General features: G+C 38.4%; 1 protein-coding gene across 1 annotated transcript; it reads left to right on the top strand.

The window, feature by feature from the left end:
- Nucleotides 1–306: 306 nt before the first annotated feature.
- BLOC1S5 (biogenesis of lysosomal organelles complex 1 subunit 5) lies at nucleotides 307–20,170 on the top strand. The gene is made up of 5 exons (XM_050891154.1): nucleotides 307–419; nucleotides 1,744–1,826; nucleotides 4,086–4,215; nucleotides 8,567–8,625; nucleotides 18,057–20,170. Exons 1-5 carry the CDS (start codon nucleotides 308–310, stop codon nucleotides 18,234–18,236), a joined length of 564 nt encoding a protein of 187 aa, XP_050747111.1. The 5' UTR covers nucleotide 307; the 3' UTR covers nucleotides 18,237–20,170.
- Nucleotides 20,171–26,768: the final 6,598 nt, after the last annotated feature.

The raw sequence follows: 26,768 nt of genomic DNA, 5'->3' as shown, positions 1-26,768 counted from the left end.
CCCCGAGGCGGCAGCAGCTTTCTACCGTGTAAAAATCTTTCTCCTCAGCGGAGCCGAGGGGGGATCAGCGGGCGCCGCTGGCGGAGGCCGGTCCCCGCACCGGCCCGGGGGCGGCGAGAGGCCGGGGCAGGCCCGGCCGCGGTTACCGCAGCAACGGCGGCCACTGCCGCCGCTGTCGGGGCGCCGAGGCGGCCGGCGCGCGGCGATGAGCTCACACCGAGGCACCGGGGCGAGGCGGAAGTTCAGCGGGCGGGGAAGGGCCGGGCTGCCCGCAGGCCACCGCCGCCGGAGCGGGGCGCCGAGCGCCATGAGCGGGGGTGGCTCCGCGTCCCCCAGCCGGAGCGGGGCGGCTCCGCTGCCCAGCGACAGGAAGCGGGAGGCGCTAGCCGCCGGCTCCCCCATTCAGCCCATCATAAAGGGTAAGGAGCGGGACCGGCCCGGCTCGCTGCTGGGTCTCTGTGGTGGCCGAGCCGGCTGTGTGCAGCGCAGAGGGGCGGCGGGGGGGGCACGTGCCTGGGCCGTTGAGGGGCTGCGGGCCGTTAGCGGGGGCGCGCGGCCCTGCCCGGGCTGCGGGGCCTGGGGGGAAGCTCGTCCCTTGAGCGGGGCGGAGTGTCACTGCGGAGGAGTGCGTTAACAATCCCTTCAGCCGCCTTCCCGCCCTCTGCGGTTCCACGATGTGTTCTGAGGTTTGAAGGTGGGCACCTGGGGAGGCTCAGCTGGCTTTCATCTCCTGGAGTTTGAAACTCGGATAGCCGTGTGGCTTTACTTTGGGAAGCTGAGTCTGCCACCGAGTCCTTGCCACTGGCATTCAGTTTCCTGGGAAGCTCTTACTTTTGTCTTGTTCACCGAAGCACCCGTGTTTTGTCCTAGTTAATCTGTGCACAGAAGCGTTTGCACTTGGAAGTGGTTTAGCCTGTGCTTTATTTACTGCAATCGTGTCATTCCCCAAATTTGAAATAATCGTTCTGCACTTTTTTTTAATAGGGTGGGATTCAGGGTGTTTAACAAACACACGTGCATACAGTAGAGGGGGACAGCCACAAGGTAGCTCAAACAGCTGGGGCAGCAGAAAAAGTAGGACTCTTCCTTTAGATGGCAGTGCCAGTTCAGTATCAGTTTAAAGTGCTTGTTGGAACTACACTGTATATTTCTTGAAATAGTCTTTATTTGCTATGCTATCAGAGTGCTTTTAAATTTAATGGGCTTTTTTTTTTCTGTATGACAGCCAAGCTTATTTTCAGACATATTTATGTCATAAATACTCTTCTTCAAGACTAAGTTTCAAGTCTTTGGCCCCAGAATACAAGAAAATGCTAACAGTTTTCCTTTGTAGTGAGCTTTCCTCTTGTCTCTTGCTGCAGAAAACTCCCACATCTTAAGCTGTGAATCTCTGTTGAGCTGCAGCGTTTAGTTCTGCTCTTTTACCACTGTTAACAGTCAGATATGGAAGCTGTACTGAGGAGGATTGAAACAGAGGGTGCTGAGAGACAGAGGAGAATGTTCGCCTTCACAGAAAGGTGTCTGTGGCACCTGGAATACTGATTCATTGCATTTTATTTAAGTTGGTGGTGTGCTGAATAGATAGGATAGCCAACAAATATTATTCTGGTGCTCTTGATTTTGTATGTATTTGGTGAGCAGTAGTCCTTCTTGCATTGAAGTATGGTGTGCCACCTTGTGTTGTGTAGCCTAGTATGGAGTGTGAGAGAAAAATTAAAAATCTGACTTTCATTAATCTTCTAGATGTTGGGGAAATCTATTCAAGACTACTGGATCACAGACCAGTAATTCAGGGAGAAATTCGTTACTTTGTTAAAGAATTTGAAGTAAGTATTTGTATCTTATTAGGTGCTATAATCTTCAGAGTCTGAGACTTTAAACTGTTTTAGCATCTTTTTGGAGATTATAATATGTATGTAATTTTCTTCAGAAAGACGTAATATGTATTTCTTGCCCATATAACTTAACACACCTATAGTATATGTCTGCATCTTTAGTAAACAAGGCAGTAATTTAGGTCTTTTTATTTAAAAAGTTTTGAAAGGGGCATAAATATTTTTCCTGCAAAAGACTGGCAGGAATATTGATGTAGGAGAATGATGTAGTCCTATAGTCCTAACGTCTTAGAGAAGTCTAGTTGGTTCAAGGAAAATATTGGTGGCCAATACAGGTTTACATCTGATTAAGAAACTGCTTTGTGCCTCAGCTGGATTCAGCTAGCACAGTTGTAATTTAATTTTGCTTTAATTTTTGTTCCATGAAAGAAAGTAATATTACTGGAAGAGAAGAGCAACACTTTATGCAAAGTAAGAAAATCATTAAAAATGAAATGAATGTTATCTGATTGATTGCAAATAAGGCTAAAGTACTGAAGGAGTAAAAGTGTTTGTATACAACTTTGCTTGGAAAGTGTAATATGGTTTCCACAAGATGGCAGCAAACGTTTAGAAAAGTAGAATCTTGTGTCAACAAAAGGCTATTTCTGAGTAGATTTTCATTCTTACAGAATGTGGAATGTAAACTCTTAAAATTAATCCTGAAAATACAGTTATACCTCAAACTTCCAGTATGCAGAGCTGATTTTTAAAAAAATGACATTAAAATGTCTTCCCCCCCGGCTGTAGCTAATATTTCAAGCAGGTCTAATTTGTCTCTATACTGGTTTAGCAAAATACGTACGTGAACTAAACTCTTATCACATGTGTATTGTACAGGCTTGAGAGTCATAAGGAATGATTTCTTTTCTTTGCCTTCCCTAAATAAGTTATAGGATACAGTAAATAGTTTTATGTGGCTTTTCATAGGAAGGAAAACTTTAAACTCAGTTACAAAATTAGAACTCATATCTTTGATTCATATATTTCTCTCATTGCACCCAAAGTCTTGTTCTGTTTCTTAGACAAATTTCATATATTCTTAGATCTTTTCTTGAAATTTAATTTCTGGTTTAGACTTTAGGGGGAAAATAGCAAAGCAGAGGATTATTTACATTTTTGCAACTTAGAATTTCTTCCAAAAATTACACTTGTTTCTAACTTTGAGATATGAGATATTTTTTGGTTGTAGTAGGGCATATGCTTTTTCTTTCAATGATTAGCATCTAGTGTGTAAAGAATGTAGATTTTCATTCAAGAAGTCTGGAGCCTGTTTAATTAAGTGGCTTGACTTGTCTGTGCCTCTGTTTCTGAAGTTTTAAAGCGGGTGTGGTGATCCAATTGCCCACTTCATGTGATGCAGTATTTTTTGATTATCTAGAATTGCTTTATGACTCGCAACTCTCAGTACAGGAATGCTTGTGTGCAACTCTACTCATAACTATGAAGAGGGGGAAAAGTAGGAAGGAGGCAGGCAGCAGCCTGGAGCAGATTTCAGAATCTTTTTCATTGTCTAAAGGGAAGTGCAGGTGAAATTCAGAGTGGAAGTAGTGCTGTGGCTTCAGAAAAATAGGTTTTTTTGTTGTTGTTGTTTTTTAATGTAAACAATAAAGCAAGAGCTTGTTCTTCTTGTAATTAATCACGATTAGCAGTGAGCCAGAAGAAGGAGTGCCTCTTTAGTCAGCTGTGTTATGTCATTTTTTTAGTCTTGACTTCATTGCTTTACTTCACTAAAAACAATTTTATTTGCATTGTTTTAACCTCGTACCGTGCTAAGTCTGGAAGGTCAGACATCGAGCAAGCAGAATCACTGCTATGTTATTTCTCCGTAACAATTGAGTTATAAAAATGCAATGCTTTGAAGCTCTGTTTCTCTTTGTCGTTTTTGATATGCTGTAAATTATCTGTACAAAACAACATGTTTTTCCACACAATGTTTTCATTGGTCAATAGTAACTTTTCTTACAAGGGCCAGAAGTGTTATTCAAAGTATTCCTGTATTTTAGCATGAAGAATGGAGCATTACTCCCTTTTTTTTTTTCCCCCACAAGACTAATTTTGTCAATTGTGCTAAATAAGTAGAGTAACACTTTGATAGACAATGGTATTGTCTTTGAGATAAAGCTATTAGTTTATCAACTGGGAAACCATCTTATTTTGGAAAGTGGAATTCCTTGTTAGCCACTCATTTTCTTTCAATTCTTCTGGCAGGAAAAACGTGGCCTCCGAGAACTACGAGTACTTGAAAATCTAAAGAACACAATCTTTGAAACGAATGAACACGTTCTTCCTAAGTGTGAGCAGGCAATGCATGACAATTTGAATGAAGCATTCAAGAGATGTAAGCACGTAGCTTCTTATTTCCCTTGTTGCATCATTTTGAGGAATAATTTAAATAGTTTGGATTCAAAATATGATTTGTGGAAAAAATTACCATCCTTGGATAAATTTTCTACCATTTATGTGCTTTGTTCTCATTTCTGTGAAATTTTAAAAGGGAAACAACAGGGACGGTTTTTGATATTTATTGGTCCAGCCAGCACAGCTCTTGCTAAGGTTATATTAAAGCTTTTTGTTGATTTAAGTAGAAGCTATTTCGGCTCAGTCTTTTGCTACTGACTTAGAAACAGGATAGTGTTCCATGGTGGCTAAAGCCATGGATAAAATGTCAGTTTTCTGGTTTGTTGCAAGCATGCTGTGGTGTGACCTTCAAATTTCTTAATTTTCCCACAGGAGAGCATAATACTGCTCCTCGTGATTTAAAACAAAACTTGCTGCTGTATAGCTATGAAATGTGCTATTATTTTTATTATCTTTAGTCACAAATAGGGTAGTAGTAATAATTGTTGTATGCTAATCCTAGTTTCATCGTTATAACCATCTAATGTACTTTTTATTGCTCAGATTTTAAAAGAGTTTAAAATTTGTACTAATTTTTCGGTATCTTTTTTTTTCTTACTCATTCAGCAGGATAGCTTCTCAAAAAGATATTTCAAGGGAGTGTGGCTATATAGCTTTAGCTGCCAAATTTATGCAGTTGAAACATGCTAGTGTGGGTTTTGTTATATTTTATGTATAGCAAGTTGTATAAGCATTTAATTTCATATAACTTATTTATATGGCATCTGGCATATGCAGAATAACAAATGGTAGATGATGTTATACACACAAAACGATTGCAGGAAAATATTTGAAACTTAAAATTTAGTCGTGCAAATAAGGCATATGTTCTAGTACCTTCTAAATGGAGTGAACCTTTGATATTACTCCCTGACTTTCTAATGGTCAGCTGTGCAATACATCATTAGTAATAGAATCACAGAATGGCCGAGGTGGGAAGGGACCTCTGGAGGTCATTTTGTCCAACCTCCCTGCTCAAGCAGGGGCAGCTAGAGCCAGTTGTCCAGGGCTGTGTCCAGTTGGGTTTTGATTATCTCTACAGATGGAGACTCCACAACCTCTCTCGGCAACCTGTGCCAGTGTTTGACCACCCTCACAGGAAAAAAGTGTTTTCTTGCGTTCAGATGGAATCTCATGTGTTTCAATTTGTGCCTACTGCCTCTTGTCCTGGCAGTGAGCACTATAGAGAAGAGTCTGGCTCCCTCATCTTCATTCACTCCAATGAGATATTTATTCGCATTGGTGAGTTCCCCCCTGGGCCTTCTTTTCTCCAGGCTGAACAGTCCCAGCTCTCTCAGCCTCTCCTCATACAAAAGATGCTCCAGTCCCTTCATCATCTTAGTGGTCACGTGCTGGACTTGCTCCAGTAAGTCCATCTATTTCATTGACTGGGGAGCCTAGAAGTGGACACACTACCACAGGTGTAGCCTCACCAGTGCTGAGCAGAGAGGAGGGATCACGTCCCTTGACCTGTTGGCAGTGCTCTTCCTAACGCAGCTCAGGATGCTGTTGGCCACCTTTTTTTGCTGCAAGGCTGTGTTGTTGGCCCTCAGTGTGTATTGCTGCCTGGGATAATTCCTGCTTAGATGCAGGACTTGTCATTTCCCCATGTTGAACTTCATAAGATTCCTCTCAGCCCAATTCTTCAGTTGTTCAAGGTCCCTCTGAATGGCAGCACAACCATATAGTCTTTCAGCCACTCCTCCTGGTTTTGTATCATCTGCAAACTTGCTGAGGGTGTGCTCTGCTCAAGCATCTGGGTCACTGATGAAGATGTTAAACAGTATTGGCCGCAGCGCTGGCCCCTGGGGTAAACCACTAGTGACTTACCTCCAACTTGACTTTGTGCTGCTCGTCACAGACTCTAGACTTGGCTGTTCAGCCAGTTTTCAATCCACCTCACTGTCCACTTGCCTAACCTGTACTTTGTTTGCTTGTCTATGAGGATGTTATGGGAGACAGCATCAAAAGCCTTACTGAAGCTGAGGTAAACAACATCGCCTGCTTTCCCCCCCATCTGCCAAGCTAGTCGCTGCATTATAGAAGTCTGTCAGGTCGGTTAAGGATGATTTCCCATTCCTAAATCCATGCTGACTACTCCCAATCACTTACTTGTTCTTCATGTGTTTGGAAATGCTTCCAGGAGGATTTTTTTCCATCACCTTTCCCGAGATTGAGGTGGGGCTGACTGGTCAGTAGTTCTCCAGATCTTCCTTCTTGCCCTTGAAGGTAGGAGTCCAGTCTTCAGGAACCTCTCCCAGTCACAGCGACCTTTCAAAGAGAGAGAGTGGCCTCACAGTGACATCAGCCAGCTCCCTCAGCACTTGTGGACACAACCTGTCAGGCCCTGTGGACTTAACATATTTCCAGTTTGTTTAAGTGCTCCCTAACCTGGTCCTCCTCCACTGAGGGTAAGTCTTCTTTGCTCCAGGCTTTCCCTTTGGTCTCAGGGGCCTGATATTCCTGAAGGCTGGTGTTTATGGTAAAGACTAAGGCAAAGAAGGCATTGAGTACCTTGGCCTTTTCCATATTCTTTGTCACCAGCTCCCCTGCCCCATTCAGCAGAGGGCCTGCATTTTCCCTAGTTTTCCTTCTGCTGTTTAAGTACCCGTAGAATCCTTTCTTGTTGCCCTTCACACCCCTTGCCAGATTCAACTCCTGATCAGCTTTGACTTTCCTAACCCTGTCTCTGCACAATCAGACAGCAACTCTATACTCCTCCTGGGTCACCTGCCCCTGCTTTCACCTCCTGTACACTTCCTTTTTAAGTCTGAATTCAGTTAGGAGCTCTTTCCTCATCCATGCAGGCCTCCTGCTGCCTTTGCTTGATTTCCTGCTTGTTGGGATGGACCTTTCTTGAGCTTGGAGGGTGTGATCCTTGAAAAGGGTGCTATGTCCCTTCTGTCCGTCATCCCAGACCCTTGGTTTGCCTACCCTATCCCCAACTTCTTTACTTTTTTTTTTTGAGGAATCACTCCCTCACCTGTCATTTCTAGTTTAAAGCTGTCCCTACCAGCTTCGCCAGTCTGTTCGCAAAGGTACTTTTGCCCTGTTTAGTCAGGTGGATCCCATCTCTCCCAAGCAGCTGTTGATGCTCAGAATGGGTCTCATGGAGGTAGAAACAGAAACTCTGCTGCCAACACCAACTGTGCAACCAGCTGTTAACCCCAAAAATCCATCGAGTCCCCCTCACCAGGAAGGTTGAGGAGAACATTACCCAGACCCCCATGCCTTTGACTACTGTCCCCAGATCCCTGTAGTCATTCCTGATATTTCTCAGGTCACCCCTGGAGTACCGCTGGTGTCTACATGGAGGAGCAGCAGGGGTAATAGTCCGAGCCTCAGTAGCCTCTCTACAACATCCCGAATGAGAGCTCCTGGCAAGCAGCAAACCTCCCTAGATGACAAAACATATCGACAGGTGGGGAGCCTCCATCCCCTGCCATAGGGAGTCTGCTACAACTGTCACTTGCCACTGTGTTCTAACGGTCCTGAGTGGCTCAGGCTCAGCCACCAGATGCTCCAACTCATGGTGCTCCCAGCTCCTCATCAGCTATGAGGGCAGTGAACTTGTTCTGTAACTGGAAGTCCTCAGGGGGGCAGGAGCCTGCCTCCTGGTGTGAGAAGTCCCCAGCTTTAAGATGATGATAAATAAGTAAGGTATTTCTCAATACTAGGATGTGTTAGTGGGAGAAATGACTGCTTTGGGGAAATTAGTTTAATTCTGCATTAATTAAGTGTTAAATAAGTTAGGAAAAAAAAAACCTGCATAGAAATACAGTTTCTGTTTCCATTGAGAAGTTTTCCTAGGCTTAGTCTCACGAGAGAAGAGGCTGGCTCCCGCATAAAGATGTTCTCCATTTAGATTGTTTATACTAAATCACTTTTTACATTTGATGGGGAAAAAATAGGAAAAAAAACCCAACTGAAACAGAGCTTGGTCACCCGTTTCTACTTACTGACTTGAGAGGTTTTTTGGTGTCTTCTGAGGTGCTGAGTAGTGCACTCTAGCTCGTCAGCAACACTAAGGAGTATGGGCACAAGAGGACCTAGCTGCCTTTCTCTTTTTGGCTTCTAGAATGCACAAGGGTTGAACTCGGTGATATGCCTACGTATGGTTACCAATGTAAAGCATTTTCTGCAAGTACTGACAAATCTTTTTCATGCAGAGTTAAGTGACACAGTGGAATATAATCTTTGACTTGCAACAACCTCATGTCTTTTAAATCCCTTTCAGGCGAGTTTCTTTGATTTAGAACAGCAGATTGATCCACTGCAATTTGTTATTTCAGTGCAAGCTGCCAATGATATGATCCATAGACTTCAAGAGAGGGAGCATGAAGAGAGGAAGGTAAAGGATGGATGGATAGATTTTTATAGTGTGATCTAAGTAAAAGTCTTGTGCTTCTACAGCAAGTTTATCTGCCTTCAGTATAGCAGAACTTAAAAACATATTTTTCTATACTTTATATACTTGGAATAAAACTTCTTTTGGGGTGATTTCTGCACTTATAAAACACATACTGCAGCGGCATATATGTTCTTGACTGCAAAGTTAATGGATCACTAACTCTTCATACAATCTCCTGATGTATGGAAACTATTTTTTTTTTTTTATTTCCTTTGCTTTATTTTCCCTCCTAGCTCAGACTATAATATTTGTCACATACAGGGAAAGCTTAAATATAAAAAAAAATTATTTTCTGTGGAACAAAAACCACATACTAACCTACCAGAATGGAAATGTAAATCTTTCCTAGTTAGCTGAGAACATTGACCATATTATATGTATTGCTTGTTGAAAAGGAAGTGTGTTTTTCACTTGTGGATTGGTTATTTAATGAAGGGCTATATTATAGGAACATGCGAATCATTGGAATCTTTTCAGTTGGCTACACTTTGCTCATTTGAAATACATGTGCTCTGAATCTAAAATTTGGAAAATTATACAAGAAATTAGTTTCATGTTTTCCCGTTAATCCTTCATGATTGTGTTCCTGTGTTATCTTTTTACTTGCAAAATGTTGTTTATAATCACGTAATTCAGAAAAACTGAAGACGTTTCTGTGGCCATCACGCAAGACAGGCTGTGCATTGATTTATGTAAGCTGATAGTCATGTTTTTCTTTCCTTTTTGTAATCAGTGAAGATGGGCAGTCCAGTTGCAGTTGAATACTGGTACTGTGTGAACAGCACGCTGCTGAACCCTGACAAAGTTCGCTTGTGTCTAACACTACTGTAGGTATTGGTAGAGAGGTTAAGTAGGAAATTCTTACAGTTCTGCTACTGTTTGTTTGAAGTAAAACTTTAATAAAAAAACCTTATAACTTGTAAAATGAACACTCAATAAGAATGGTAACTATTCTTTTTAAAAATATTAGCTGTATGTTTCCACTCTTTTTTTTTTTTTTTTTCATATGCAGTGGAGGAATACTAATAGCTATTCAGGATTTGTAGCATTTCTTTAAGCTTGTATAGTAAAACTTTTTGGCTTGAAACTTTGCAAATGTGAGTAGTAACAGGTAGGTAACTTTTTTTAAATTATAGGTAAAAGTTGTCATTGTAGTGCAGCCACTTGAGGAGAAACTCTTTTTCCTTACTTTTCTTTCTGAAATTATGTGTTCTGAAAAAATAATGGGGTTTTGGTAGGATCTAGTGTCAAGTGATTAGTGTTAGCAGCCCTCAGTGAAATTAATTCAATTTCTGCTGAATAGAATGAATTTTAAGATTATTTGCTTTACTAATTATCTTTTTTTGCAGTTCCTTTCAGCTACTGGTATCAGCCAAGTAACAAAAGGGAAATAATGATGTCCCTACCACATTCTCACTTAGGCTGTAAAGTAATTTGTGATTACAGGAGTGTCATTGAAAGAAGCATTCGTGGAATCTGTCTCGTTGAGTAGTCTTCCCATTCAGATCAGTAATATTTAGTTAGTAGTTCAAGCTGTGGATTACTTTAAGCTTGTGGGAGAAACTAGAGAAGACTTCAAGAAATTTTGTAAACCTGTTTTTGTTACTATATTCTTATTTTTTTCTTTTTATTTTAAATATTTTTATGTAGAAGGGTACAGGCTTATACTGGAAGCTACCTAACACCTCTCATTATGGTTGTACCTCTTAATTACTTGTAGCATGAACTAGTATGGTAACATTTCTCAAAGCCTGTGTCTGCTTCAAATGGTGGGGCTTTTGGTTTGGGTTTTTTTGATATGTTTTTGGGTTTTGTTTGTGTTTTTTAATTTCAGCAAAAATAGCCCAAGTAATACTTGGGCAAACAAAAAGGCAAAGTTTACTGAAAGATTTGATGTTTTTTCAAATGTTAATTTTTTGCATAACCAATGACAGTAAAACAAAGATAGAAATAAATATAGTCAACTCATGTGAGTCAGTACTGTATACAAGAAGGCTTTACTATCTTTCAAGTTCAAGCAGTATGCACTGTTGAGTGAAAAAATTGGGTCATAATCAGATTAGATTTTTTCCAAGTAACTAGTGTCTGAACTTAGGTGTTGATATAAAAGGAATATGAAAGACATCACTGCCAAAATATGTAAATTTGCAAACACACCAAAGGGACTTCCCAGAACAGGAATTAATAAAGCAGCAACTATGTTTGTAATTTAGACAAGCTTTGGTTTATATCTAAACCAAATTATGAAACTTTAACTCAAAACTGTTTTCAACTTTTTATATGAACATGAAAGCTGAAAATCTTCCCAATTTAGTGATGTCTGAATATCTTATTAAAAAAATTACTCATAAAAGTAGTAGGCGTTGTTACAAACATAGAACAGATTCTAAGCTCAGTCTGAGTTTCCCAAACCCTTGTATTTATGAAGTTACACTGAAAGACAGAAATTGAGGCCAAGTATTCAGGTTACGTGTGAAAAGTGAAGTTTAACAGCTTGCTATGGCTCATGTTCTGTTGGGTGACTGAAGGAACTTCTAGCAGAACAGCTGAAATACTGTTTGGAGAAGAGGAATTGCTGAAAGAATGGATAACCAGCAATCAAAGACAGGAAAAATCTGTATCGGTGTGGTCTGGAGCTGGAAACTTTATAGGAGGATAGAGGTGGAGTTCTAAGAGTGTTTGGGGGTGAGGAGATGATTCTCTGATTAAACAAACAAAAAATTTTGCCAAATTAACAGCCATGGAGAAATACCGTTTGTACTACCTTGTAGATCTTTTCAGGTAGGGTAAAAATGTTTTTTTATGTGCAGTAGATGATAGTAAGTGCCAGTCAGTAACACAGATAGTAAAAGCCTAAAGTGTAATGTACTGTTGCTGACAGTTAAACAATCTTTTGGTTCAAATAGAAATCTACAGCACGGCAGGAAATGTTGGATTGTCTAATGCTTAAAACATTACCATTTATAGCTAATTCTTGAGATACTTTTTTTTTGGTTCCTGGCTAAATACTGTACTGATATGATACAATATCATGAATTACCTAAGGCTTCCTCTTGGCTCAGGTACATCTGTCTACATGCTTTAGTTCATACGGCAATTTTCCCATGTCACAAAGGTCATGAGGTTTTACCTAAGAACAAAATGTGTTATTCTGAAGCCTGAATGTGGTATCATAATATTGGCTTCTGTCTTGTTATCATGCACTGGTATATTTGTACAATTAAATGCCGAAACAACTTTGTAGACACTTCTTGACTGGATGAGGAGAACAGTGGAAACTTGCATGTTTTCTGAGGTGGCTGTGTTGGGTTTATTACATGCTGTTCTCTAATTTATAATTAAGTCTGACTGAAGGGGCTTGTGTTCTTTCTGTTTGTTTGGGTTTTTACTTGTGAGTTTAGACTATAGTTATTTTACAGACTTGTTTCTTTGTTGTAGCAGTCATTTGAAATGACAAAAGGTAGGAATTAAAATTAGGCTATACACTGAAAAGTTGTTCTATGAAAGTATACTGATTTTCATGTTTGTATGTGCTGTTCTTTGTGGTATTTTGTTAGTTTACAAGTTACAGTTTCTCCAGTTGGCAGCCCTGGAAACAAGAGAATGAAATCTAAAAACCAAGGTGTCTTGTTTCTGTTTTTTTAATCATTACCAGCAATCCAAAATTTGTAATTAGAAGTTTTCAGCAATTTGGGAGTTCTGTAAATCTTTATTTCAAGTGTTTTGCTGACTGTGCATGGGCCAGAATTTATTTCAATTTATCTTTTACTTAGTTGGGTTGGTCTTGCAAAGTTACAAGTTTAAAAATAACGAAAATTAACACTGAATTACTATTCTTCCAATTTTTTTTTTTTAAAGGAGAAAAAGTGATTACTTTCTCATGCAACTGTACCTGCATTTTCAAACATGCAGGCATTATTTCCTTCTTCATGACAGTAAAAAATACTAATTTTAGCAGATCAGAAGTTATTTATTACTACTGCAAGTGCTTTCTGGACTTCAGAAAAAAACAGTCTTCTACCTTTCTGAAATATGAATATGTATTTATTCAGAATGCATGTTATATTTTCATATTCTGTGATAAGACTGAAGTGCTTCCTAACTGACCATCAATATGCAAAGGCAATTTCAAGTTCTTAGTCTCTTGATATGTCATACGTCACCTACGGGGGCCCAGTTACTGAAGGTCTTTGGATTATTGTTTGATTTGGAAGTTAAGATATTTGGCATGAGTCATTGACTTGATGAATTTAGATTTATAAATATATGTATGTATATATAGAAATGACAGTGTTACTCTTTTCAATCTACACAATAACCAAGCAGATAAACGGTGTGTATCAGTTCTGTATTCCTTTGAAACAGCTAACTAAAAAAGCATGTAAGAATAATAAACTGTTTTAATATTCAAGATAGTTATTGGCATTAGTTATCTAGAACTTAATTATTCAATGTGTAAGGAACTGGAAATAGGTCTCCATCATCAGGGTCGATGCAATAAGCAAAAGGTTTTCAGTTCTCTCTTTTCGCTTGCCCAGGGAATACATCAGGTTAGGGAAACGGTAGAGATTGATCCCAGAATATTCTGTAGCTCTGTAATACCAAGACTGTCTTGTGAGTTGGGATATGTGAATTAGATTTTTTAAGTAAAAAGATATTTTATCATATATCTCTAACATCTCAAAACATGGACTACTCTGCATATGGCCAGCTTTTTTACCTTGTATGTACAGATTACAATTTTGGAGGACCCATAATTCATTAGAATATATTTATTCTCTTAGGAGTGAATTTTGTTGTTTTTTTTTTTTTTTAAAACCTAAACCACTGGGACATGGTAACATGTTTGAGATTGCTCAGAATGCTGTTAAACATTTCCAGAATCCAAAATTTCTGAGAACATGCAAAAGCTGGAGTGTGAATTACTAACAGTTATTGTAGTCATGATAACTTAAAAAACTTTCAAAAGAATTATTGGAGTTTTGTGTATATCAGCATCACTGAGGTGATACAGATCTCTGGAGATTGATCATTCTTCTTACTGTTGTCATACTTGTGTCAGCAAGCTGTAGGAGATACCTAGAGCCTTAACTTTTTGTTTTAATTTTCATTTCATATTTAGCGAGAGAAGGTATGTATTTCAAAGATTGCTCCTCTTAAATGATGTTCAGATGCTCTTTTCTACTCAGCATGAGTTTAAATGTGCAATGAATTAATGCTTCATAAATAGGGATCCTGATGCTTAAGATGGCAGCACCGATTTGTATTAATATTTAAATTGATTGAGGTTATTTCTTCAGTTTTAAGTAGTCACACTTTGAGGAGTGAGAAATGTAATACGACATTGGAAAGCTTCCTAAATAACAAATTGATGGAAAATAACCTGAAGTTCTGTAATCTTAAAATGAAGATGTTATTTTCCTCACCTTTATGAAATCACCCTGCAAATTAATTTGCCAGGCACACTGTCAAATTCTACATGTATTGTTTTCTGGAAAACAAACTTTTTGCAAATCTATACATTTGGAAATTATGAATTAATAGTATAAAATACACTCAATATTGTCTCTACACATCACTAATACACGTAATTATGCTGACTTTTGGAAACTGTTTGCTTTTTGAGAGTGACTTTTGACTTAACCAATACAAATCCATGCCAAGAGGTCTATACATCTTGAAAAACTTTGTATTTTAAAGATTTTTCATGACTGCCAACAGCATATTTAACAAGAGAGATTATTCATCTACCTATATGGACCTCTATGCTTTCTTGCTGTGCTACAGCTACAACTACAGTTAGGGCACAAGATTTTTTGCATAGTGTCTTGATTTCATTAGTTTTTTCCTGCTGTGTGTTAGGGTCAGTTGAATGAAGCAGTGAAGTTAATAGCACTGGATATGAAGAGGATGTGGTAGGAGTGGAGAGCATCGTGGTAAGAAAGCAGAATATAGGGCACACCTGAAGGGTACTTGCAGAGCTACAGTGTGAAAGTCATCTTTCTGTGCTGAGAAACTGAATCTTTTTGTGGCTGGAGCACTAGCTGTCAATGTCCTGCTTGGGAGCCTGGGTCCTCAAGAGACTGTTAATGATGTTCTGCTAAGCAAAAGGCTGTACTACAGTAGCAGCTATTATGAGAGAGCGGAGAAGGCTTGGATGAGGGAAGCCTTTTAGTACCTTAGCTCCAGGGACGGTGCCTGTTGCAGCTTGGGTCTTGCAGTTGGATGTGGGCATAGGAGGAACCTGTCTTTGGTCAGTATTTCTCCCTCATATTGTTCTGTGATGCCTAACAAGATATAAGTGCCCGTTGATGCTTATCCCACAGCTATAGCATTCATAGGTCTCTCCTGCGTGGATTTAACTTCTAATAAGAAGCAGATTTACACTGCAAGATATGCTTTGGTTGAAAGATCTGTATCCTAAGGCATGCATCCATTAAGAATCACACTTTGGTATCTTTGCTGTTCACACAGTTATTCGTCTGGTAGGAATAGGAATATTGGTTTCAAGATTATGACTGTCTCGCATGCACAAACGTATCCACTCAGCAGCTGTAAGTGTTAATGATCTAGAGGTGCTGCTGAGAACAGTTGGGTTTGAATTTGTTTTCTAGGAGGGAGAGCTGCAGTGCCCAAGGTGTGCAATGAGCTTCTACAGTGGGGTTTTCCAAATCATTACCAGGGTGGGAGAGTGAAACAGTAGTCAAGTCCTTAGTGTCTTGGTATTTCTTGTCATTCTTTCTTGCTTGCTCTAGCATATCTTAATTTTATTTTTCTATTTTCTAAAGTGTTTATTCATATCTGCAACTTTTTGCTTTGTTAAAGTTGTAAATTGCAATTATATGGAGTTACTTTATTTCCAACATAAATCTTACTCTATAAAATTAGTTACTATTTCAGTAGAAGGCTGCTTGCATTTATATATTTAAAGAATAAGCACTTACAGCAATTGCTTCTCAGTACTCAACTGTTTAAATTTTTATTTAGGCATAGATTAGGCAATATACGTATACATAGCCTGGCTGCTAATACCCCTTTATTTCACAATCTCACTTCTCTTGTGCCAGAACAAGCTGAAGACTGATTGAGCAGGGGAAGGCAAGAGGTTTTTTGGGAGAAGAAAGGAGTTAGACCACAGATTTTTGATAAACTAAATTTCGCTATCTCATGTTCTAGAAATGTCTTAGGTTGTTTTACCAGGTAAATCATTTTATATCCTTGGATAGAAATGTTGCAGTGGAAAATGAAAACAGAAAATAGCAACGCGAGTTTCGTGTTCCTTGCAAACTATTCATGTTGTGAGGAGCATGGGTTAGTCTAGCTGAAGCATGGTTTGGGTCGGTGCTTTGTAATCCTGTCAAAAAGTGTGTGGTGCACGGACAGTTTCAAAACCTGTTGAATATGAGGTAGTGTACTAGTCAAAATAGTAGTATACACTGGTGTATTTTGTTAGTAGCCGGTACTGCATCTGTGGCAAACAAAATGGATCTTGGCATAATGTTGTTACAATGTATATAAAATGCTGCATGGCAAAAATAGTGTGTTTAACCCACCATATGTGATCTTGAAGAACAACGCATAGAGAGTGTTGAAGAATACATAAATGGGTTCCCGTTGCCTTTAGTTGACAAAAATGCCAGATGTCTGTTAAAGCTGTATGATAGTATTTATTCCTGCACAGAAGTACTGTACATAGAAAATAGTCATTGCTGATATAGTAAAGAGGAGGGGAAAAAAAAAAAAGGATGAATCCTCTCTTTTGCTGGAAGATGGAGCAAATGTAAGAACAACTGCCTAGATTTATTGTGACTTCAGCATCTATAATATAAGGAGGCCAGAGTGTTAATACTGTGTGCAAGCAATCCACAGAAGTACATCTCATTTTGACATGCAAATTGGATGTGTGTCTGATCTCTCTAGATAGCTGGATTTTTCTTTTTATTTGGGTTTTCTTTTTTTTCAAGATAAGAGAGTGAAAGGAATCAAGACTTACCAGAAGCCAAGCAGTATGAAAATATGAGGGGAAAAATAACTTATTTATAAAGGAAGACATTAATCACAGTGAGAGCTAGCTGGCTAAAGCAGAAACATTAACTGCCAGTTTCAAAACATTGAATATCTATGTTGCTATATTCTATTTCACTCTTTCCTTTTTGTATTAGAGGCTTTTCATCAGGACTAGTGTCTGATGTCTATGCTGAACCAAAGCATTGTGGTAAAATAGAAATGTGGTTTGTTTCTAGTTTTAAAAATGTATTCAAGAATGCAGAAAATACTTTGTTTCAACAAATGAGACATTCAACAGGAAAGTAACAAATGTCAAGAAAAGAGGAGCAATATGTTGAAGGATTGGCTGACATATAACTTATAGGAGTTTTATTAACCATCATAATTTGTTGTGAAACATAGAAACATTCTATTTACACATATTTGACATAAAATGTCAAATGTTGTCCTGAGTGTTGAAGTGGATCCTTTAATCTCTAGTAATGCATATGTGCCTAAATAAGATGTCCATAACTCTCTAAAATTTTATCTAGCACTCACAAATATGAAATATAGTAGGCCTAGTGTTTTCCTCATAACTCAGACATGATAATGCTTCCAGTGCATTTTTAGTCTGTATCATATGTAACATAGGCCTGCCCGTACTTGCTGTACTAGATGCAGATTGTCGGTTCTTTAAGACCACTTAATCAAAAATTAGCTGCATTTTATTTAAATTATTTCTCTTTTGGTTACTTTCAGAACAGTGGACTCCCTGAGTCTGTTTGTGTCAGTAGGCAGCTTCTTTCTGTGTGAACACAAGAAAAGAAGAAGGGGGGGGGGGGGGAAGCAGTGTCCATTTGCTGGTTGGGGGTTTTGCCCCCCCATAACTAAGGGGCTAAAAACACTGAATACTATGTTCCCAAAATAAGAAGTTCATTTTAAAAGAAAATCTTTGTGAGAGAATACAGATTTATATCAGCTGCTTACAGTACTTCTAACATTTTCAGTAATCAGAGGAGCAAATAATGCAACAAGTATGATCTTTAGAAACTAACAGAAGTGAACTAGGCGAGCTAGTAACTTTGAAGTGTCTTTCCATTTATTTATTTAATTATTTTTCACCAGACTGTAGCATAGAAAAGCTATTGTCGCTAATACTATCACATTAATAGTATCGTAGACATTTTACCATTTGTTTTGGATTGACTATACTTTATAAAAATAAATGTTTTCTTTTTGTTTCACCTTTTCATATGTTTTCTTGCTAGTTTCACTTTATAGAAGTCCAGTTTCTCTGATACTTTAACATTATGTAGCTCTCATTAAACCTTCTGTTTTAATATGGAAGCGATTGTTAAAACTTCACATTTTCCTCCTCTCAGCTTCAGGCGGACAAGCTGATGGCTCGTGAAGAGAAGCGCATAGCCCACTGGGAGGAATTCATGAAAGAACAACAAAACAAACAAGCAGAGGTGGACGAAGAGCACAGAAAAGCTGTGGAGCGCCTCAAAGAGCAGTATTCTGAGATGGAGAAGGAACTGGCCAAATATGTTTCTTTTTAAGACCTTTCTTTTTTGATAATGCTGTGTTTGTGCCAATACTCAGTTGCTTCTGACTTAAATTGAGATTCTTTTGGAAAGCTGAAACGCATAAGAAAAAGGGAGAATTTTCTCTAAAGGTTTGGTATGGGAAAAAAAGGTTTGCATACTTTCAACTTAAGTGCCTATCTATGCTTGTTTTGTTCAGGGCAGGTGGAATGTCAGTATTTCTTCATTTGTTGGAAGGTGGAACTGGAAATTACATTGTGTGACTGCATCAGCTCAGGGAGTTGCAAACTGGACTTCTCTCCCATCTGCAGTGAGTTTTGTATCATTTGGGAAAACAGAGAGTAATGTAACATTAACTATCCCAGTGTGCAGCCACAGCCCTTTTCCAAAAAGTAGATGTAATAGGTTCCAGCCATAGTTAGCGGAGAATTCACTGGGAAAACCGTAAATCCCATTCATAGATTTCAGGAAAACCAACTTCTTTTACGGAATATTTTACTTTGAAGCTTTAGCAATGGAAGATCTCAACAGAGTTTTAAATCCAGTTGTAATTCCAACTTTTGGGTTGTATGTTCAGTATTATGAAGTAGAGTTGAGATTTAAATGGGTTTTGCTAACATAAAAATGGCTAAGTGAGCTTGGACAACAATTTCTTTTCCCTCCCTGTAAATGTCTCAGGCCTCTCTTTTTAAGCTTTACTGTTCCAAGCAAAGCCAAAACAAGCTCAGAAGTAATCATGAGAAGCATATCGGTCTTTGTATTAGCTTTGTAGCTAGTACAGTATTTACCTTAAATATTTGACATGCTGTTGTTTTACTTAGGATAAGCTTGACAGAACTGTATAAAGCAATTGAGGAAAGATTTTTGTTTCTTTATCAGCATAACAAATGAGCAGATTAGTGGTAAAACACCTGTAGTACTGATCTGGTTTCTTACTAACTGTTACTCTTACGGGGTATGTGAAACTCCTGTATTGCTTTTTTTTATTTAAAACTTGCAGTTAACAGCAGTGTAACTGAAGAAGTTAACTTCATCAGTTCATTAACCAAGCAAAATGAGACGTAGTACCTTAATGAAATTTGCTGCAAGCTAACTGTTAGTACAGGAAATATCTTTCCATAATTTAGCTGGTGTCCAATATAGAATGGAAACAGGTAAAAATAAACAGAATTTACCCTTTACCTGTATTGCAACAGTAATATGCCAACAATGGTTGCTTGTGTAAGTTTATGGCTTGGTGTCAAGGCTCTGTTCCTGGCAGCATGTTGATAGTGTGATTAAAGTTAGTAGAGGAGATGGAATAAGTATTTGAGATTTCTTTCAATAACACTGAATTCCTGCCAAGCTGCTCTGCCCGCTACTGTAGGCCCAACAGCTTCATCAATCATCATCGTGTATCTGGACTGAAAAGAGGACTTGCCGACACTGGGGCACGCTGGAATGTTGTTAATTCTCTGTTGTGGATGGAAAAAACGTAGATGCCTCAAAAGTATCCCACGCATGAAAAATAGGAAAGCCTCTTTTAGAACAACCCCTGTTTGAATAGAAGGTGACCTCTGTAATATTTTTCAGCTTATGTACCCATGATGAATGTTGTAACTAAGCTCAGACTTTCATTTAAAAAGAAAAAGTTAGTTCTTGCCTGTCTTTAGAATTGGGTGTGGAATAGTTTTGATTGTTTTGAGCACAGGCTGAAAGTGGCTTCTCTCTTACCAGATTATTTGATGTGTATGTGCCCAAATACCTTTATAACAAAATGCATTTAACTGCATACTGAATTCATTTTTATTTTTGCACTGATAATTTTTATTAAGATTTAGATACCTAATTAACTGTGCACTGGAGCTGTAGATTTTAGTATTTTGTCAATTTGAGGGCTCTTAAGCAATGATACAAGTGTTGCAAGTTGACTATTCACTGGAAAATAAAGCGGTGTTTCTAAAATCTTCTGGGATGTGTCCTCCTGATTCTTTGAAAAGTGTCTAAATACTAACACTGAAAATGTGTTCCTCTTTTAGAATGATATAGGTATTTTTATGCTGAAGATCATTTGAAAACACTTTTCGTCATAGTCTATATCTGCCTGTTGGCCCACTCTTATTCATTGTGGGGACTACCTGAAAACTATCCATTGCTGAATTATTTTATTCAGTAACTTTCACTTTTTTTATATGACATGCTGTAGGTTTTGAGGTGCTTGGAAATGCTTAATTGTCTTTGAAGCAACTTGCCAACATTTACAGGAAAACCTATTTTTTCTGTCCAAATGCTTAAAAAAAACCCCAACAAACAAGGCAAAAAACCCCAAACCTGATGAGTCTAATATTACCTCAAAACAGAACACATCTGACGGATAAAAAAAGATTCCTATCTTCAGCAGTTTTTTAGCAAGGTGGGACTATGGTCTGTCTGGACACAATTGTTCTGCACAGTGGGACTTTCTTTGTAAGATTCAAATTCTTGTTATTCGATAGTCTCTACCATTTGGGAGAAATAGAAAAATGAATAGTTTAAAACTTGTTTTTATGTCATTGGTGCATGAAGGAAGTGTTTTACCTTATACTTGCAATATTTACATGACTGAATTTCATAGTTTTAAAAATCTTGAGAATTTATTTAATCACTGTTAAATCCAGAAAATTAACTCTATCCCAGCTGAAACCAGGACATCGGTAGAAGTTTGTATTGAATTCCAATAGGAGCTGGAAAGGGTCCTCAACACTTAAGTTAACTTCTAGTATGGCAGGGGAGTCTTGCAATCCATCTTTGTACCAGACTATGCATATAACTTTTTGCTTAACTATATTAGCGCTGTTTATTATACTGAACTGTAGGTTTAACTGTTCTTCTTTGTAACTGGACATGGGTTTGGATGTCATGTAATCACTGGAATATTTTCTTAGTCTTTCTGCTCTAATGAGTATGTAGCAAGAAAGTGGTATCTTCCTTGGAACTGCTATATAAATCTGCTGCTGCTGTATTTAGGAGTAGTAACAAACTGAGGAACTGAAGAAATACTTAAGAGTTTATTTTCTTTTTAAGTGCCTTGTTTTAACAATGAACCTATGTGCTGTTCTCCTTGGAATGTTTTATATCTAAGGCCTATCACATTTTTTTTAACGTTAGGAAGGAGGGAGAAAGCTGATTTATTTGCTCTTACTCTGCTTCTTTCTGTGCTAACACTAGGTAATACTTTTTATAGAAAAATTCCATAATTACAGCTGGAACATTGCGTCTTCTCTGATATTTTAAGTTATGGCTTGTTAAATCTTTCCTCAAAAACTGTGGAGTTTTTTTCAATAGTCAAATTGAATAGCAAATACATGGCTGTAGTGGTTTAACCCCAGCCAGCAATTAGCACCATGCAGCCACTCACTCACTCCTTCCCCTGCCCCGCCCTGATGGGATGGGGAGGAGAATTGAAAACAAGTAAAACTCGTAGGCTGAGATAAGAACAGTTTAATAATTGAGATAAAATATGAAATATAATAATAGTTGTAATGAAAAGGAATATAACAAAAAAAAAAAAGGAGAAATAACACCCAAGAAGAGACAAGTGATGCACAATGCAATTGCTCACCACCTACTGACCAGTGCCCGAGTAGCAATCCGCCCCTCCCAACCAACTCCCCCCAGTTTATATACTGGGCATGACGTTCCATGGTGTGGAATATCCCTTTGGCTAGTTCAGGTCAGCTGCCCGGCTATGCTCCCTCCCAGCTTCTTGCACACCTGCTTGCTGGCAGAGCATGGGAAACTGAAAAGTCCTTAGCTTAGGATAAGTGCTACTTAGCAACAACTAAAACATCAGCGTGTTATCAACATCATTCTCTCACTAAATCCAAAACACAGCACTGTACCAGCTACTAAAAAGAAAGTTAACTCTGTCCCAGCTGAAACCAGGACAATGGTGTAATCAGCCAATGACCCGAATCACATATAGTTCACTCCTGAGTTGAAAAGCTTCCTGTCTCAAGGCTCTGGATTTTGAGATTTACAAAAATTGCCCAGTAGGTGTCAGTGCAAGCCTGTGAAGAAGTTAGAAAGCCTGTTTTTATATGAGCTATAGAAGGTAAATGCTTATGTTCAGTTATAATACAGTATTTTGTGTAAGTACAAGACATTTTGTCGATGAAATCACATGCTTTTAAATAAAAAATGACACTACTTATCAGCAGCATTTTGCCCCATTAGTCCTCAAAAAAGCTTACACCAGGTCACTCTTAAAATTATTTATGTAAGGTGTGCTGATCTGAACAATGTTGTCTGCAATACCTATGCGTTCTAACTAAGATTTATTGTAATCTGAAGTTAGACTCAATGTCAGAGATTAAAACCTTCAAGAGCTGCAGTCTTACACTGCGGTTCAGTTTAGTGGATCAGGTTTTCTGAAGGTTGGAGGCAAAAGTTTATGCTTATTGATAGAGACTGTGCCATAATAAAGAAATGGGGACTTCTGCAAAAAAATTTGTGAACAAAATTATCATACCACGCACTTTGAAGCAGGCCAACTATTATAATTGTTTATAATTACATGAACTTGTCAAAGTAGTAAAGATGCAGTATGCTCCGTGCTTTTGGTCTAGCTTACGGTCTGTGTGTCAAGATATAGCAGAATCTGCAGGAAGAGGGGAGTGCAGCTGCTGTAGTAGGATTTTAATGAATAACAACTTTCATAAATAGTTTAGTCATAAGATTATTCAGAAATTCCAAATAACATAGACATTTAAAAGAGAAGGGAGAAGTCAAAAACGCTTAAATCAGTTTTGGAGCAATTAACAAAGGGAGTTTTATAAGGGTTGAAAAAATCTTTTAGAAATACATTACTCCACATATATGTACCTTGAGTTCTGAAGAGTGTATAATATTGTGTGCAGTACCGTTGCAGTTTTATATAGAGCAATGAGCAAAGCAGGAACAAATTTAGTCAAGACAACGGTGAGCATTAGAAAGAAGAAGGGCTTGCAGAAGTCCTGCTAGGGCTTAAAGCTGTAGCTTTGAAAAGCCGAGGCTCAGATTTGTGCTTCCTAACTAGGAATCTAGTAGAGCTATCCACCTAGGTTTCAGATTGCCTTCCTAGATGATTTATCTGGGCCAAATCAGAACCTGGGTGGTTCAGATTTTCATTTAACGTCATTTTATAGATGGTGAAGAAAAAACTGACCCTTTCAATATGAACTTTCCAGACAATTGCACTGAAGGATGGATAATACTGTATTTTAAAACTGTAATTTAAAATAAAACCTTACATTTCCTCAGTCTTCTCCACTAATGACTCACTGGGTGGATACAAGGAGACCTGCAACTGAGTATCATTGCTTTTTTAAGAGACATTGCATTTAACTTGATGTAATGGAATTTAGTGAGAACCAAAGCACTGTTTATGGCTTTCGCTTGTTACTCATTACTAACATTTTGAGATGGACATAATCTATAAATTTATCCAGCGTTTCATGACGGATGGTCCCTATATTCTGTAATCTGGAGAGAAGTAACCTTTGTTCTTGCCACAGCAAACACTGCAGGACCTGGATAAGCATTTTTAGTTGTCTTTGAGTTAATTGTAAAATAAATTTGCAAGCTTGCTTTGCAAAGCTTGTGGGGTGGTACCTAGCCAGTGCTCTACCAAACTAGGATATGCAAAAATGCCTCTTGCTGTAACGTGTTCTAGAATATGCACAGCGCTTTTCAGTAGCTTTAGCTTCGGGAAATTTAGTTCCGGATTGCTTGAGGTCATAGGAAGTCCTTTATGAGTGGACCCAAGTTTGTCCTTTCCAGATGTTTTTAGCCCTCATTAAATAAATTCCGGTTCCTGAAAATCCCCTCTCCAGATGGCTCTAAATCTGTTCCAATATTTACTGTATCACCTAGAAAGCTTCTAAGCTGAATTACATAAATAGGAAATACTGTGCATCCCTCCAATGTACTGATTTGAAAGAAAATTGAGCATAATTTAGAAAATATTTACTAAACAATGTTAAAAACTGTAAAGTAGAATTACAGTAGTACACCTAGTTAGCAGTTTGGTTTCAAACAACTAATTAGCGTTTGGAATCCTAAGGAGGAATTATCCTTTAAACTATAAAAGTCTAAATGGTTCAAAAATTCTTTCAGAATAAGCAGCCCGCAATACATCGCAACAGTGGAAAAGTTTTCTGGAATCAAGAAGCACTCGGAGGTAGTAGGACTTTGATATTTGTGTCCTGAGCAAGTTGAGGCGCGCTCATTGTATTAAGCGAATGGGTTGAATTCATTGTCTGGGACACCTCGAGTGCAGAATACAAATGCTGCAGAGATACCTGGGGTAGGACGGTACCTTTCTCTTATTTTGTGTAAGGCTTTTTGCATATCCATGTATCCAGGAGAAGTGGGCCCAAACACAGGCTGCCATTTCTGGTTGTAGAAAAACCCAAAACGTATCTATTTGTGGGGTGTGTCCATATATATATACTTGTGGGGTGTACGTATGTATATGTGGGGTGACCAGGATGTATTGTGTTTTGAAATGTTCTTGCAGCTGTGACTTGCAGGTGGTACAGAAAATGCAATTTCCTTTAAAACATCCATGAACAGATAGAATTTTGTGTAATAAAGCTGTTTAATTATTGACTTTTTGTTTCTTAGCCAGATGTTGAAGTAGGGAGGAAATGGATGATGCAGCCCACTACATTGTGTTGTTGTATGATGGTGGTTGGTATTTGTCACTGAGGTGGCAGTCACCATCACCACAGGATCACAAAATGCAAAATCTTTCTTCAGTGTGTCCGTTTTTAGAGGATGCAAGTCCTAGAGAAGTGTGTGGTGGTCAAACTGGAGCATGAAAAGTCATAGCAGAGTTTCTGTATGCTGTCCCTTTGTCCTTTGCAGCCTGTCCTGGAGAAGAAATAGTACTTCCCTCTTTACACTCTTTCCAGGCCCAATTTTACTTTTGTCAAAAATGAAATTTAAATTCAAAAACTGAGTTGAATTTTTGCCATTATCTTCAGTCAAAATAAAGTAAGAGGCTCAAACTGAGCCTCTGTTGTTAGGAGTTTCAGTGCTGACTATATTTTGCCTGTCGACACGGAACTGGACTAAGACCACATACCTCTGCAAGGAGGTTATCCAGCAGCTTTTGTATTAGTGCTACTGTAGGTCATTGCCTCAGTATGCTCCCTTTGAAATGGCTGCCATAAAGAGAAACTTTAGCTGAAAACTATTTCCAAATAATTTTCACACGGTAAGAAATTATTCTTCATATATGATGTGATTTCCACGTGCACCTTCCCTGTGCTTTCAAGTTCCCAGGCTAGTTTGTCCCACAGAATCCAATAAAAAAAGTGTAATTTCTCCCTAGGGTCTTTTCTGGTCATGTTTGATATCACTTAACATAATGAGCTTTTTACTCCCACATCATAAAGGGTTTTGTCTCAGATTTCTTTTTATTTTTTCTTCAACAAAAAGTGTTGCTTACATCCCTTCTAAAGAATGCTCTTAGTTATGTGAAATGTGGACACGTTGTCTGGGCCAGCCTCTTATCTACACCAGATTCAAAAAGTCTGGTTCAGCACAGTGGCTTAGACTGCATGTTTTTGTTGTGTTTTGTTTCTTTTAAAAATATGTATGTATGTGTCTTGTTAAAAAACATTACTGCCCCCGTCTAGGAACAATGCAACACTCACATCATTTCCTGAAAGAATAGAGTTGGAAGGCAATTATCTACTCACCAAACAGGCTAAAACAACAGTTCCTGATATTCTTCTCAAATATTTCAACTTCCCAGGAATCCGGAAAAAATAATTCCATGAGACGGTGTTATGAATGAAGGTATGACATTTCAGTTTCCTTCACTTGGAATCAGACATCCAGAGGTAATAAATTACGGCGCACTTGGCACTGCTGGGAGGGGGGTCTGGCTGTGGCAAATTGTTTTTCTTCAGAGCAGGAACAATGAAGGGCTTTTACATCCTCCTTTGCCCGGTGACAGGCACGGCTTCTTTCTTAATGGGCTTTCAGTAGCAATCGCATGAATTACACCTAGACGAAACAGGAACCTGACAGCAAAGTACCTTGAACCAAATTTGTTTAAGAGATAGGGAAGTATAATAAAGATTTTTTTTTTTTTTTTGGCCATTTTACCTCTATGAAATAAAGCCAGTAACATGGTCTGAGAACTGCACTGTAACAGGAAAATAAATGGAGAAAAATGAGTAGTGAAAAAGCATCTTTACCTCTTTCTCTTGCATCTCAAGGAAAGCAATTTTTACCAGCATTATCCTGGTCCCATTTCTGTCGCTGAAATGACGAGCTACATCTGCTGCCCATATTCATTTTATGCTTTTTGGTTTTTTGGTTAGTGCAAAGGAAAGAAGAGTAAATATATTGAAGAGGATTCAGATAGTGCTTTTGCAGGTTCTCTGCAAACGTAATTTTCAGCTTACTCATTAATTCATGTTTGAATAGTTCTTAGATGGGATTGTAAATTCGGGTTGTATGATATAGGCATATAGAAAAGTGAAATGCTGCTCCTGCGAAAAGAGTTGATGCTCTTGATCTTTGAAGAGCTCA

The sequence above is a fragment of the Gymnogyps californianus genome, chromosome 2 (assembly GCF_018139145.2).
Source record: "Gymnogyps californianus isolate 813 chromosome 2, ASM1813914v2, whole genome shotgun sequence".
Classification (NCBI taxonomy): Eukaryota; Metazoa; Chordata; class Aves; order Accipitriformes; family Cathartidae; genus Gymnogyps; species Gymnogyps californianus.
Note: the sequence above shows the minus strand (reverse complement) of the source record. Positions and strands in the feature narration are given on the sequence as shown.